This window comes from Pongo abelii, chromosome 9 (genome assembly GCF_028885655.2).
Source record: "Pongo abelii isolate AG06213 chromosome 9, NHGRI_mPonAbe1-v2.0_pri, whole genome shotgun sequence".
In the NCBI taxonomy this organism is placed as follows: Eukaryota; Metazoa; Chordata; class Mammalia; order Primates; family Hominidae; genus Pongo; species Pongo abelii.
In genome coordinates, this window is record NC_071994.2 from 62,434,031 (window position 1) to 62,448,098 (window position 14,068).

The 14,068-nt window shown below is 39.1% G+C and overlaps 1 protein-coding gene across 3 annotated transcripts in view; it reads right to left on the reverse strand.

Annotated features, from left to right (window-relative positions):
• PDE3B (phosphodiesterase 3B) overlaps positions 1-14,068 on the reverse strand; it is a 214,953-nt gene that overhangs the window by 60,571 nt on the left and 140,314 nt on the right. For all 3 annotated transcript variants that reach the window (XM_054525931.1, XM_009246590.3, XM_054525932.1), the window contains one exon: positions 13,923-14,059. In XM_054525931.1, coding sequence (XP_054381906.1) covers positions 13,923-14,059 — 137 coding nt within the window. The remainder of the gene's footprint in view (positions 1-13,922; positions 14,060-14,068) is intronic.

The following is a 14,068-nucleotide window of genomic DNA, read 5'->3' on the forward strand; positions in this document are numbered from 1 at the left end:
TGTAACCTAGGCAGACATAACCTTGATTTCCCTGATTACAGATTAGCCTTTCTTTTCCCCCTAACTTACATTGCTTTGCTAAATGCTGCAAATAACTAAAGGATGTCAGAGAAGACTCCTTCCCTCTTTACTGTTGATCTTCATTATAGATTAACTTCCCTTTTTCTTCTCTTACACAAAGACACATTTTCTAAGAAGGAATGTTAAATATATTCTTTTAAATTGGAAAAAGAAATCAAACAAGCTGTAACTAATCAAATTGCTGTAACTCAGAAGCCAACTTTGTGTGGAAAATGTTATTCTGCTAAATATCTTTGTTTTCTGCCTATACAAATATGATCTTAACTTTTCAACTTTGAAGCACTGACCCTATTTCCTTGGAGTCTGTGTTTCCTGGATGGGCATCCACAGCTCTGTGTTTGAATAAACTCTTTTAAGCTGGATTCTTATCCTTTTGATTATTTCATACTGGCAATTTCCTACATGTGGAGTGGCAAAGACTGGAAAAGAAGAGTAACAGTACCACCCAGGGCAACATTCAAATAGAAAAATCTGTGTGTTCCCAGGCAAGATGGTTGAATAGAAAGAGCTCCAGTCTGCAGCTCTCAGCAAGATTGACGCAGAAGGTGGGTGATTTCTGCATTTCCAACTGAGGTACCCGGTTCATCTCACTGGGACTGGTTGGACAGTGGATGCAGCTCAAAGACAGCGAGCCAAAGCAGGGTGGGGCATCACCTCACTTGGGAAGGGCAAGAGGTTGGGGAATTTTCTCCCCTATCCAAGGGAAGCTGTGAGGGACTGTGCCGTGAGGAACAGTGCATTCCAGCCCAGATACTATGCTTTTTCCACAGTCTTCGCAATCCACAGACCAAGAGATTGCCTCTGGTGCCTACCCCACCAGGGCCCTGGGTTTCAAGCAAAAAACTGGGCGGCCATTTAGGCAGACACCAAACTATCTGCAAGAGTTTTTTTGTTGTTGTTATATTGTTTTTTCCATACCACAGGGGCGCCTGGAACGCCAGCAAGACAGAACCCTATACTCCCCCGGAAAGGGGGCTAAAGCCAGGGAGCCAAGTGGTCTGGCTCTGCAGATCTCACCCCCACAGAGCCCAGCAAACTAAGATCCACTGGCTTGAAATTCTCACTGCCAGCACAGCAGCTGTCTGAGATCCACCTGGGATGCTCAAGCTTGGTGGGAGGAGGGGCATCTGCCATTGCTGAGGCTTGAGTAGGCATTTTACCCTCACAGTGTAAACAAAGCAGCCCAAAAGTTTGAACTGGGTGGACCACACTGCAGCTCAGCAAGGCCACTGAGGCCAGACTGCCAGATTTCTCCTCTCTGGGCAGGGCATCTCTGAAAAAAAGGCAGCAGCCCCAGTCAGGGACTTATAGATAAAACTCCAGTCTCCCTGGGATAGAGCACCTGGGGGAAGGGATGGCTACAGGTGCAGCTTCAGCAGACTTAACCATCCCTGCCTAATGGCTCTGAAGAGAGTAGTGGACCTCCCCAGCACAGTGTTCAAACTCTGCTAAGGGTCAGACTGCCTCCTCAAGTGGGTCCCTGATCCCCATGTATCCTGACTGGAAGACACCTCCCAGTAGGGGCCGACAGACACCCCATACAGAAGAGCTCTGGTTGGCATCTGGCAGGTGTCCCTCTGGGACAAAGCTTCCAGAAGAAAGAACAGGCAGTAATGATTGCTGCTCTGCAGCCTCTCCTGGTGACACCCAGGTAAACAGGGTCTGGAGTGGACCTCCAGCAAACTGCAGCAGACCGGAAGCAAAGGGGCCTGACTGTTAGAAGGAAAACTAACAACAGAAAGGAATAGCATGTCCACTCAAAGACCCCATCCGAAGGTCACGAACATCAAAGACCAAAGGTAGATAAATCCACAAAGATGGGGAGAAACCAGCACAAAAAGGCTGAAAATTCCAAAAAACACAACACCTCTTCTCCAAATAATCACAACTCCTCACCAGCAGGGGAATAAAACTGGACAGAGAATGAGTTTGATGAACTGACAGAAGTAGGCTTCAGAAGGTGGGTAATAACAAACTAATCCGAGCTAAAGGAGCATGTTCTAACCCAATGCAAGGAAGCTAAGAACCTTGAAAAAAGGTCAGACGAATTGCTAACTAGAATAATCAGTATAGAGAAGAAAATAAATGACCTGATGGAGCTGAAACACACATCATGAGAACTTCGTGAGGCATACACAAGTATCAATAGCCTAACTGATCAAGCGGAAGAAAGGATATCAGAGATTGAAGATCAACTTGATGAAATAAAGCAAGATTAGAGAAAAAAGAATAAAAAGGAATGAACAAAGCCTCCAAGAAATATGGGACTATGTGAAAATACCAAATCTGTGTTTGATTGGTGTACCTGAAAGTGAAAGGGGGAATGGAGCCAAGTTGGAAAACACTCTTCAGGATATTATCCAAGAGAACGTCCCCAACCTAACAAGACAGGCCAACATTCAAATTCAGGAAATACAGAGAATACCACAATGATACTCCTTGAGAAGAGCAACCCCAAGCCACATAATTGTCAGATTCACTGAAGTTGAAATGAAGGAAAAAATGTTAAGGGCAGCCAGAGAGAAAGCTCAGGTTACTCACAAAGGGAAGCTCATCAGACTAACAGCGGATCTCTCTCGGCAGTAACCCTACAAGACAGAATAGAATGAGGGCCAATATTCTTTTCTGAGATGGAGTCTCTCTCTGTCACCCAGGCTGGAATGCAGTGGTGCAATCTCAGCTCACTGCCACCTCCGCCTCCCAGGTTCAAGCAATTCTCCTGCCTCAGCCTCCTGAGTAGTTGCGATTACAGGTGCACACCACCACGCCCAGCTAACTTTTGTATGTTTATTAGAGACGGGGTTTCACCATGTTGGTCAGGCTGGACTTGAACTCCTGACCTCGTGATCCTCCAAAAGAAAAGAATTTTCAACCCAGAATTTCATATCCAGCCAAACTAAGCTTCATAAGTGAAGGAGAAATAAAATCCTTTACAGACAAGCAAATGCTGAGAGATTCTGTCACCACCAGGCCTGCCTTACAAGAGCTCCTGAAGGAAGCACTAAACATGGAAAGGAACAACCAGTACCAGCCACTGCAAAAACATACCAAATTGTAAAGACCATTGACACTACTAAGAAACTGCATCAACTAAAGGGCAAAACAACCAGCTAGCATCATAATGACAGCATCAAATTCACACATATTAACCTTAAATGTAAATGGGCTAAATGCCTCAATTAAAATACACAGACTGACAAACTGGATAAAGAGTCAAGACCCATCAGTGTGCTGTATTCAGGAGACCCATCTCACCTGTAAAGACACATCAGGCTCAAAATAAAGCAATGGAGGAATATTTACCAAGCAAATGGAAAGCAAAAAAAAAAAAAAGGCAGGAGTTGCAATCCTAATCTCTGATAAAACAGACTTTAAACCAACAAAGATTAAAAGAGACAAACAAAGGCATTACATAATGGTACACGGATAAATGCAAAAGAGCTAACCATCCTAAATATATATGTACCCAATATAAGAGCACCCAGATTCATAAAGCAAGTTCTTAGAGACCTACAAAGAGACTTAGACTCCCACACAATAATAGTGGGAGACTTTAACACCCCACTGTCAATATTAGACAGATCAACAAGACAGAAAATAAACAAGGATATTCAGGACTTGAACTCAGCTCTGGACCAAGTGGACCTAATAGACATCTACAGAACTCTCCACCCCAAATTAACAGAATATACATTCTTCTCAGCACCTCACTGCACTTATTCTAAGATTGACCACATAATTGGAAGTAAAACACTCCTCAGCAAAGGCAAAAGAACAGAAATCATAACAGTCTCTCAGACCACAGTGCAATCAAATTAGAACTCAGGATTAGGAAACTCACTCAAAACCGCACGACTACATGGAAACTGAACAACCTGCTCCTAAATGACTACTGGGTAAATAACGAAATGAAGGCAGAAATAAAGATGTTCTATGAAACCAATGAGAACAAAGACAAAACATACCAGAATCTCTGGGACACATTTAAAGCAGTGCGTAAAAGGAAATTTATAGGACTAAATGCTCATAAGAGAAAGCAGGAAAGATCTAAAATGGACACCCTAACATCACAATTAAAAGAACTTGAGAAGCAAGAGCAAACACATTCAAAAGCTAGCAGAAGGCAAGAAATAACTAAGATCAGAACAGAACTGAAGGAGATAGAGACACGAAAAACCCTTCAAAAAATCAATGAATTCAGGAGCTGTTTTTTTCAAAAGATCAACAAAATATATTGAGCACTAGCCAGGCTAATAAGGAAGAATAAGAAAAGAATCAAATAGACACAATAAAAAATGATATAGAGGATATCACCACTGATCTCACAGAAATACAAACTACCATCAGAGAATACTATAAACATCTCTACACAAATAAACTAAAAAATCTAGAAGAAATGGATAAATTCCTGGACACACACACCCTCCCAAGTCTAAACCAGGAAGAAGTCGAATCCCTGAATCGACCAATAACAAGTTCTGAAATGGAGGCAGTAATTAATAGCCTACTAACCAAAAAAAGTCCAGGACCAGACAGATTCACAGCTGAATTCTACCACAGGTACAAAGAGGAGCTAGTACCATTCGTTCTGAAACTATTCCACTCAATAGAAAAAGAGGAAATCTTCCCTAACTCATTTTATGAGGCCGACATCATCCTGATACCAAAACCTTGAAGAGACACAACAAAAAAAGAAAATTTCAGGCCAATAATCCTGGTGAACATCGATATGAAAATCCTCAATAAAATACTGGCAAACAATCCAGCAGCACATCAAAAAGCTTACCCACCATGATCAAGTAGGCTTCATCCCTGTGATGCAAGGCTGGTTCAACATACGCAAATCAATAAACGTAATCCATCACATAAACAAAACCAATGACAAAAACCGCATGATTATCTCAATAGATGCACAAAAGGCCTTTGACAAAATTCATCACCCCTTCGTGCTAAAAACTCTCAATGAACTAGGTATCAATGGAATGTATCTCAAAATAATAAGAGCTATTTATGACAAACCAATAAGCAATATCATACTGAATGGGCAAAAACTGGAAGCATTCCTTCTGAAAATTAGCACAAGACAAGGATGCCCTCTCTCACCACTCCTATTCATCATGGTATTGGAAGTTCTGGTCAGGGCAGTCGGGCAAGAGAAAGAAATAAGCGGTATTCAATTAGGAAGAGAGGAAGTCAAATTGTCTCTGTTTGCAGATGACATGATTCAATATTTATAAAACCCCATTGTCTCAGCCCCAAATCTCCTTAAGCTGATAAGCAACTTCAGAAAAGTCTCAGGATACAAAATCAATATGCAAAAATCACAAGCATTCCTATACAACAAAAACAGACAAACAAGAGAGCCAAATCATGAGTGAACTCCCATTCACACTTGTTATAAAGAGAATAAAATACCTAGGAATCCAACTTACAAGGGTTGTGAAGGACCTCTTCAAGGAGAACTACAAACTACTGCTCAAGGAAATAAGAGAGGACACAAACAAATGAAAAAACATTCCATGCTCATGGATAGGAAGAATCAATATCACAAAAATGGCCATACTGCCCAAAGTAATATATAGATTCAGTGCTATCCCCATCAAGCTACCATTGACTTTCTTCACAGAATTAGAAAAAACTACTTTAAATTTCATACGGAACCAAAAAAGATCCCTCATAGCCAAGACAATCCTAAGCCAAAAGAACAAAGCTGGAGGCATCACACTACCTGACTTCAAACTATACTGCAAGGCTACAGTAACCAAAACACCCTGTTTGCCTGGGTGTCACCAGGAGAGGCTGCAGAACAGCAATCATTACTGCCTGTTCTTTCCTCTGGTACTAGTACCAAACCGATATATAGACCAATGGAATAGAACAGAGGCCTCAGAAATAACACCACACATCTACAACCATCTGATCTTTGACAAACCTGACATGACAAGCAATGGGGAAAGGATTCTCTATTTAATAAATGGTGTTGGGAAAACTGGCTAGCCATATGCAGAAAACTGAAACTGGACCCCTTTCTTACACCTTATACAAAAATTAACTGAAGATGGATTAAAGACTTAAACATAAGACCTAAAACCACAAAAATCTTAGAAGAAAACCTAGGCAATACCATTCAGGACATAGGCATGGGCAAAGACTTCATGTCTAAAACACCAAAAGCAATGGCAACAAAAGCCAACATTGACCAATGCGATCTAATTAAAGAGCTTCTGCACAGCAAAAGAAACTACCATCCATCAGAGTGAACAGGCAACCTACAGAATAGGAGAAAATTTTTGCACTCTATCCATCTGACAAAGGGCTAATATCCAGAATCTACAAAGAACTTAAACAAATTTACAAGAAAAATACAACCCCATCTAAAAGTGGGCAAAGGATATGAACAGACACTTCTCAAAAGAAGACATTTATGCAGCCAACAAACATATGAAAAAATGCTCATTATCACTGGTCCTTACAGAAATGCAAATCAAAACCACAATGAAATGCCATCTCATGCCAGTTAGAATGGCGATCATTAAAAAGTCAGGAAACAACAGATGCTGCAGAGGATGTGGAGAAATAAGAATACTTTTACACTGTTGGTGGGAGTGTAAATTAGTTCAACCATTGTGGAAGACAGTGTGGCGATTCTTCAAGGATCTAGAACAAGAAACACCATTTGACCCAGCAATCCCATTACTGGGTATACACCCAAAGGATTATGAAGCATTCTAGTATAAAAACACATGCACATGTATATTTATTGCGGCACTATTCACAATAGCAATGACTTGGAACCAAACGAAGTGTCCATCAATGATAGACTGGATAAAGAAAATGTGGCACATACACACCATGGAATACTATGCAGCCATAAAAAAGGAAGAGTTCATGTCCTTTGCAGGGACATGGATGAAGCTGGAAACCATCATTCTCAGCAAACTATCATAAGAACAGAAAACCAAACACCACATGTTCTCACTCATAAGTGGGAGTTGAACAATGAGAACACATGGACACAGGGAGGGGAACATCACACACCGGGGCCTGTTGGGTGTGGGGGACTAGAGGAGGGATAGCATTAGGAGAAATATCTAATGTAGGTGACGGGCTGATGGGTGCAGTGAAGCACCATGGTACATGTATAGCTATGTAACAAAACTGCACATTCGGCACATGTACCCCAGAACTTAAAGTATAATGATAATAATAATAATAAGATAATGAATTGAGCTTTCAAACACTTAGACATGCAAACAAAATTAAATTTCATAAACATATTTTTCTTGCCCATATCATTCGCAGCATACAAACACACTCTAAAAGCTTCTAGTTTAAAATAAAAAAGAAAGAAAACAAAAAAAAGGGAGAAAAATCTGTGTATTCTACCAAAGTCCACTCCCTGATTCTATGATTAATAGTCAAGACAAACAGAGATTTCTCCTTTCAGAATGGCACCACACACTGCTCCACTGTCTTCTACCTTGATCCAGGGTCTTTCAATAATTTCAGTATATCATACATTCATTTAGCTATTTCGAATTAAGAGTTACAGGTCAAATGATAGGTTCTCAGATTAGTTCCCGAATCTTCCCATCATGTCCTGGCCCAGCACCAGATAAATACACACCTCAGTGAAATTACATAAATCAATACGAAGAAAGCAGAAGACAAGCAGACGAGTAGTTCCATGACTACTAATAGTTGGTAGGAAGTCAGACTTGGTGTGATATTGTGAAATGCATATTTGGTTTTAGTCCAGTCCCTGTTTCCTAGCATACAACTCCTAAACTCCTGAGGATCTCCAAAGTGTCTTTTTGTATGCTAATGAGTTGACTGACAGCTGGCAGCTCCTAGGTAGCTTCAGGAGGGAGGCTAGTCACTTGAAAGACCAAGACAGGATTAGAGGATGGGGGTTTTCAGCCCCACTCCCCAACCTCCAGAGAGAGGAGAGGGACTAAAGCTTAAATTGCTCACCAATGGCCAATGATTTACTCAATTGTGCCTATAAAATGAAGCTCCTATAAAAATCCAGAAAGGACTGGGTCTGAGGAGCTTGTGAACAGCCAAACACATGGGGGCTTCCAGGAAAGTGAACAAGAACATGTCCACAAGCAAGGAGGGTGGTATACTCCAACTCCACAGGGGCAGAAGCTCCTGTACTCAGGCCCCTTCCAGACCTGTCCTTTGTATCTCCTCATCTGGCTGTTGATTTGTATCCTTTAAAATATTCTTTGTAATAAACCAGTAAACATGCTTCCCTGAGTTCTGTGAGCTGCTCTAGCAAATTACTTGAACCCAGGGAGGGGGCTGTGGGAACCCTGATTTACAGCAGGTTGATCAGAAGCACAGGCAAAATAACCTGAGGCTTGCTATTGGCATCAGAAGTGGAGATCAGTCTTGGGGGACTGAATCCTTTACCAGTATGATCTGACGCTATCTCCAGGTAGATGGTGTCAGAAATAATGGAATTAGGCTGGGCATGGTGTCTTATGCCTGTAATCCCAGCACTTTGGGAGGACGAGGCAGGCAGATCACCTGAGGTCAGGAGTTTGAGACCAGCCTGGCCAACATGGTGAAACCCCGTCTCTACTAAAAATACAAAAATTAGCTGGGCGTGGTGGCATGTGCCTGTAGTCCCAACTACTCAGGAGGTTGAGGAAGAATTGCTTGAACCCAGGAGGCAGAGATTGCAGTGGGCAGAGATCGTGCCACTGCACTCCAGCCTGGGCAACAAAGTGAGACTCTGTCTCAAAAAAAAAAAAGAAAAGAAAAAGAAATAATTGAATTATAGGACACCTAGCTTATGTCTACTACAGAATTGCTTGCTTGCTTGCTTGCTTGCTCGCTTGCTTGCTGGTGGGGAGAAATCCCCACACATCTGGTATCAGAAATGTGCTGTCAGAGTATGGTGGAAGAAATTGAGTTTGTTTTTCTTTTTCTACTCATTTGGGAATGAGTTGTCAAAAGCAAATGAACAAGAGACGTCAAAAGTTACGGTCCCTGAGCTAAGCTATATTTTAAGAGCTGACTTCTAGACAGTCAATACAAATTACCTTAACAAGGTCTGTACCAACTCAGTTTCAATGCAGTTGTATAAACTTGATAACTGTAGATGTCTAAATTTACAGAGTTATTCTCTTAAGAAGCTGAGTAGGATGACACAATTAGCCCTCTTGAATTGCTGGGGTTCAAATAGGGTCAAGTTTGCTAATATAACCTTGGTATAAGTCTCTGATAAATTATAAGGCACAGAATTTAGGATACATACTATTGCCAGGCAACAAGTTATTAGATTTGATTACACAGCAGCGGTGACGATAAATGGTGACTCATGGGTTTAAAAGCAAGTCTCTTTAGTGTAGGAGGTAACTATAGTTGATAGCCCACAGGGTAATTGAACACAACTTGCCTATTTTTTTCCCCAGGGAAAACCTGTTCAAAAGGAGTGAGTGACCTGTGAGCCCTGAATATATGCTGTTTGACCTCAGAGAAGGCTGGGTCCCATCACTCAGTTCAAAAATAGCAGTTCAGTCTTCTTTTAACTCTAAGTATAGGTTGAGCATCCCAAATCCAAAATGCTCCAAAATTCAAAATTTCTTGAGTATAAACATGACTCTGCAAATGGAAAATTCCACACTTGACCACATGAGATGGGTCACAGTTAAAATACAGTCAAAACTTTGTTTCATGCATAAAATTATTTAAAATATTATATAAAATTACCTTCAGGCTATGTGTTTATGAAATATAAATGAATATTGGGCTGTATCCCCAAGATACAACATTATGCATAGGCAAATATTCCAAAACCTGAAATCTGAAACACTTCTGGTCCCAAGACTTTCAGATAAGGGATATTCAACCTGTACCAAAACTAGAACTCAGAGATGGGTAATTTAATCATCAGCAAATCCAGAAAACAACCTTTCCTGGAACTTTCTGACCAGAGAAATCTCATCCCAGATCTGAAACTTAAGCAGAAGGCAAGATTAACGGTCATAATCTCATATGGATACCATACCTCTGCAGGACACTTGTTAAGCAGCCATTTGTCTTCAAAGATTCATTTTAATGCAATCTCAAACTCTTTATAGATATTAAATTAAACAGGCTTTAGAGGAGTAGTAATGGCTGACACAAAGTAGAATGTGAAAAGTGCCGTAAGAGAACGTGTTATGGAAATTCAGAGGAAGAAAAGAGTACTTCTTGGAGAAGGGAGAAGGACCTCCAGGTGTTATCCTTATAAGGTGATTTATGAGCCCAACTAAGGATATACAGAACTGAAGTTGAGATCTATTCCAGTTAAATTGCTTTTTAAATTAAAAGGGTGCACAGATGGACAGAGAGAAGATCAAATAGTTCAGCTTGACTAGAATTTCAGAAGAGCAGAGGAAAGTGATGTTGGAAATATATTTTGGTGTTGTAAAGGAATGGCCTCCTTAATTAGTAAAATCTCAAGTCCTCTAACAGATGAACAATAATAAACTCAACAATAAGAACAGGGTCGCTGTTCAATGGGGGACTAACTCTTCTTCCCTGTGGTTTTCTTTCTTCTGATTATTTTTATCATATCTCCCAGGGTTATAATACTTAACTTTTTTCTCTAGGCAAAGCATGAATAAAAGCAAAATTAAATCCTATATTATTCTTTACACAAATAGGGTATTACTTTTTATCCAAATACCTTATATATATTTCATTGTTTGTATTTTAATTATTTTGAAACATAATTTAGCTTAATTTTCAAATGGTGTTAAACTAAGAACAAAATTATCAGAAAACATCAAGGAAAAGTCTTAAACAAGTTACATGCCTATTGTTTTTACCTAGAAAGCTTTCCATATCATTTTTCTATTCTCATTATTTGAAAGACTGCTCATCTGTGTTAGTTCATTTACTTTTTCCAAGTAAGGGCTGCAGCTCTGTCATGAGGTAATAACTGGGTTTCACATTCTACACTAGGAATTTGGGCGTTATTCTATAGGACTGGTAAAGAGTCCAAAAATGCAATGACTAGAAAAACTATATACAGTCAGCTCTCTGTATGTGAGGTTTCTACATCCACAGATTTAACCAACCCCAAATCAAAAATATTCAAGGAAAAAAAACACAGTAATAAAAAAATACAAATAAAAAATAGAGTATAACAACTCTTTACACAGCATTTACATTGCCTTAGGTATTATAAATAATCTGGAGGTGATTTAAAGTATATGAAAGGATGTGTAGAGAGTATATGTAAATACTACACCATTTTATATAGAGGACTCAAGCATCCATGGATTTTTGTACCCATGGGAAGGGGAGGGGCCTGGAACCAATCCCCCAGGGATAACCAGGGACAACTGCAATCACAGTTTTATTTAAGGAAGATTTCTAGTGTAAGGTGGAAGATTAATAAAGTCAAGAAGGATACTGGAAACTGGAATTAAGAGGCTAATTCAATAGCCCAAGTAAGTAGTAATGAAAGCATAAAATAGTATAGGCACAGTGATAAAGGAGAAGAAGGAATAGAGAATAAAAGATAATGCAGACAGATATCTGACAACTGTTATCTGTAGAATAAGGTAACAGGATGCAAAGATAACACCAAGTCTCTAAGTAAATCAATTTTGTAAGCAACCACTCCACCAGAGGATAGCAGCATTGTGCCGGGAAATAAGGGCAGAACAATAGTAACAGACGAAAAAGCAGCTGGAATGATGAGAAACCTGGTATCAGGCATAGGCTCAGGAAATGAGAGGTTCAACACTGGAATCATGTTGAAATCAGTCAGGCAAACTGTGATCAGAATCCAAAGCTCAAGACTCAAAATCAAGGATATGAGATCTCGATTCTGGAGTACTAATATTATAGTACTGAATCAAGATGATTTCAGAGTCATAAGTCTATTAGTTTTGTGCTACTAAAGTCTAAAGATTCCTGAACAAAACATCACTATGCATTAAAGATCTAGAGCTGCACTAATATGGATGTCACATATATCTACAAAACAGTCACATATGGGTCTTTATATCTGAATGAAATTAATAAGAATTAAATCACATTTAAAATTCAGTTCCTTAGTCATGCTAGACACATTTCAAATGATTAACAGTCACACGTAGCTAGGGAATACCATATTAGTGCAGATATAAACTATTTCCATCATTGCAAAAATTTCTATTAGACAGCACTGATCCAGAGACTTGAATCTGAAAAGGAAAAGTGGTTGTAAATGTTTCATATATTCCCATCATAACCCACCTATGTGCAAAGTACACATAGACATTTATTACCAAGAGGCTCCAGCTTCTGCAAACTAGAAAAGATACATCTAGCCTGGTCTCTTTAATATAGACGTACATAATACCACCAATTAATTTATTCTCCAAATTTCTAAATATTTTATGAGGCATAAATTTTGTTTTAATGAGAGTTAAGTCACTATATAGAATCTACCTACATTTAGCTTTATATAATAAACACTTTTCAGAGTTAAAGATTAGTTTTCTCTGGACTATGTTTCTATTTTAATCAATTATCTGAGGCAGCAGGATAAAAATGGCCTTAACTCAATGTGTCAAATGTTTCTTTAACTGCAAATGCATTGCTGTTACATCAGTATGAAAGGTTAAAATATAAAACATTTTTATCATTCCTTTTAAAACCCAACTATATTCTCAAGATAATGCTACCAATAGTTAAGAAATACTGTCACATTTTCTGTTCCTAACATCATTCACTTCCCTCTATACTGCTTCCTTTACAAAAAAAAAAAAAAGACTACGATGTTCAGGCCATGGCAAATTTTGGACCAATGATCATTTTCCTGTACAGTACTCTTCATACTTCAATCCATTCCTGTTTTAGATATCACTTCACTCAATTTTTCTTTTACAAAAAAGGAGTTCACCTGCTTGAATATATTATACAAGATTCAAATTAATAAACCAACTAAGAATCTAGAAAATTATAATCATCTGATTATCTGTTAACATAAATTTTAACAAATAGCTATGATCCAATCCTGCCACCTACTGTTTCAAATGTGAAACTATACAGCTCAAAAGTATAAAACATGCTCAGTAATACCAGAAAGTGGTTAACACAGAATTTGTGCCAATTCCAATACTAACATAATTAGAAAGCTGGGTAAAGAAAAACTTATGACAAACTCACACAAGGATCAGTATCCTTCCTGGCTTTCAAAAGACAAAGTACTGTATTATTAAATCCTTTGTTATCAGGGTAAATGTATATATTTACATTCGGGATATTTCAGCTCCCGCATTTTCCCAGCCTCATTTATTTAATTACTGATGCCTTTCATTTATAAGATTTGCATGGTTCAGTTCCAAGTAAATCCTCAACAGAATATAGAATATATTAGTTGTCTCAACCTCCAGCAGGAACAGGATTTGAAAGTCTGGTTACCTTAAACCTAACAACTGTGATGAGCCTTGGAAACGTGCTCCTCTTTTCAGAAGTCAGTAATTCTGCAGACCTACCTTTGGATACTATTCATTGGATTGGTGGCTAACCCTGTAATGGCCACTTCTATCGATTTAAAAACTTCCCCAGCACCCAGTCCTGAGTTGATCCTAATTTCCCTAAACTATCTCATGTTCTCAGGGATCCAGAACATTTTGTACCCAGCCTATCAAAGTTTCAGGACAAGACACATTAGCTTCTTTTTAATAATCAGTTTCTCTATTTTACCATATTATTACTACACGTTGTCCTATACCTAAAATACTTCAACCATTCCTTTCTGCTTCCAGAACTATTTGAAACATTATTGACAGAAACAAAGTAGATGCATTTGATTCAAGTTTCTTAAAAGGCTCTGCAGATTTTACCTTGAAATGCCAAATTCTTGGTGAGGCCTTTTGCCATTATTACGATCCCACCTTGAAGACTGTTCAACAGGTAGCAATCCTGAAGTTCCTGAGCTCCTCCTCAGCTGTGGAGTTGGCAAGCTATTCCTATTTAGTCCCTGTTGAAT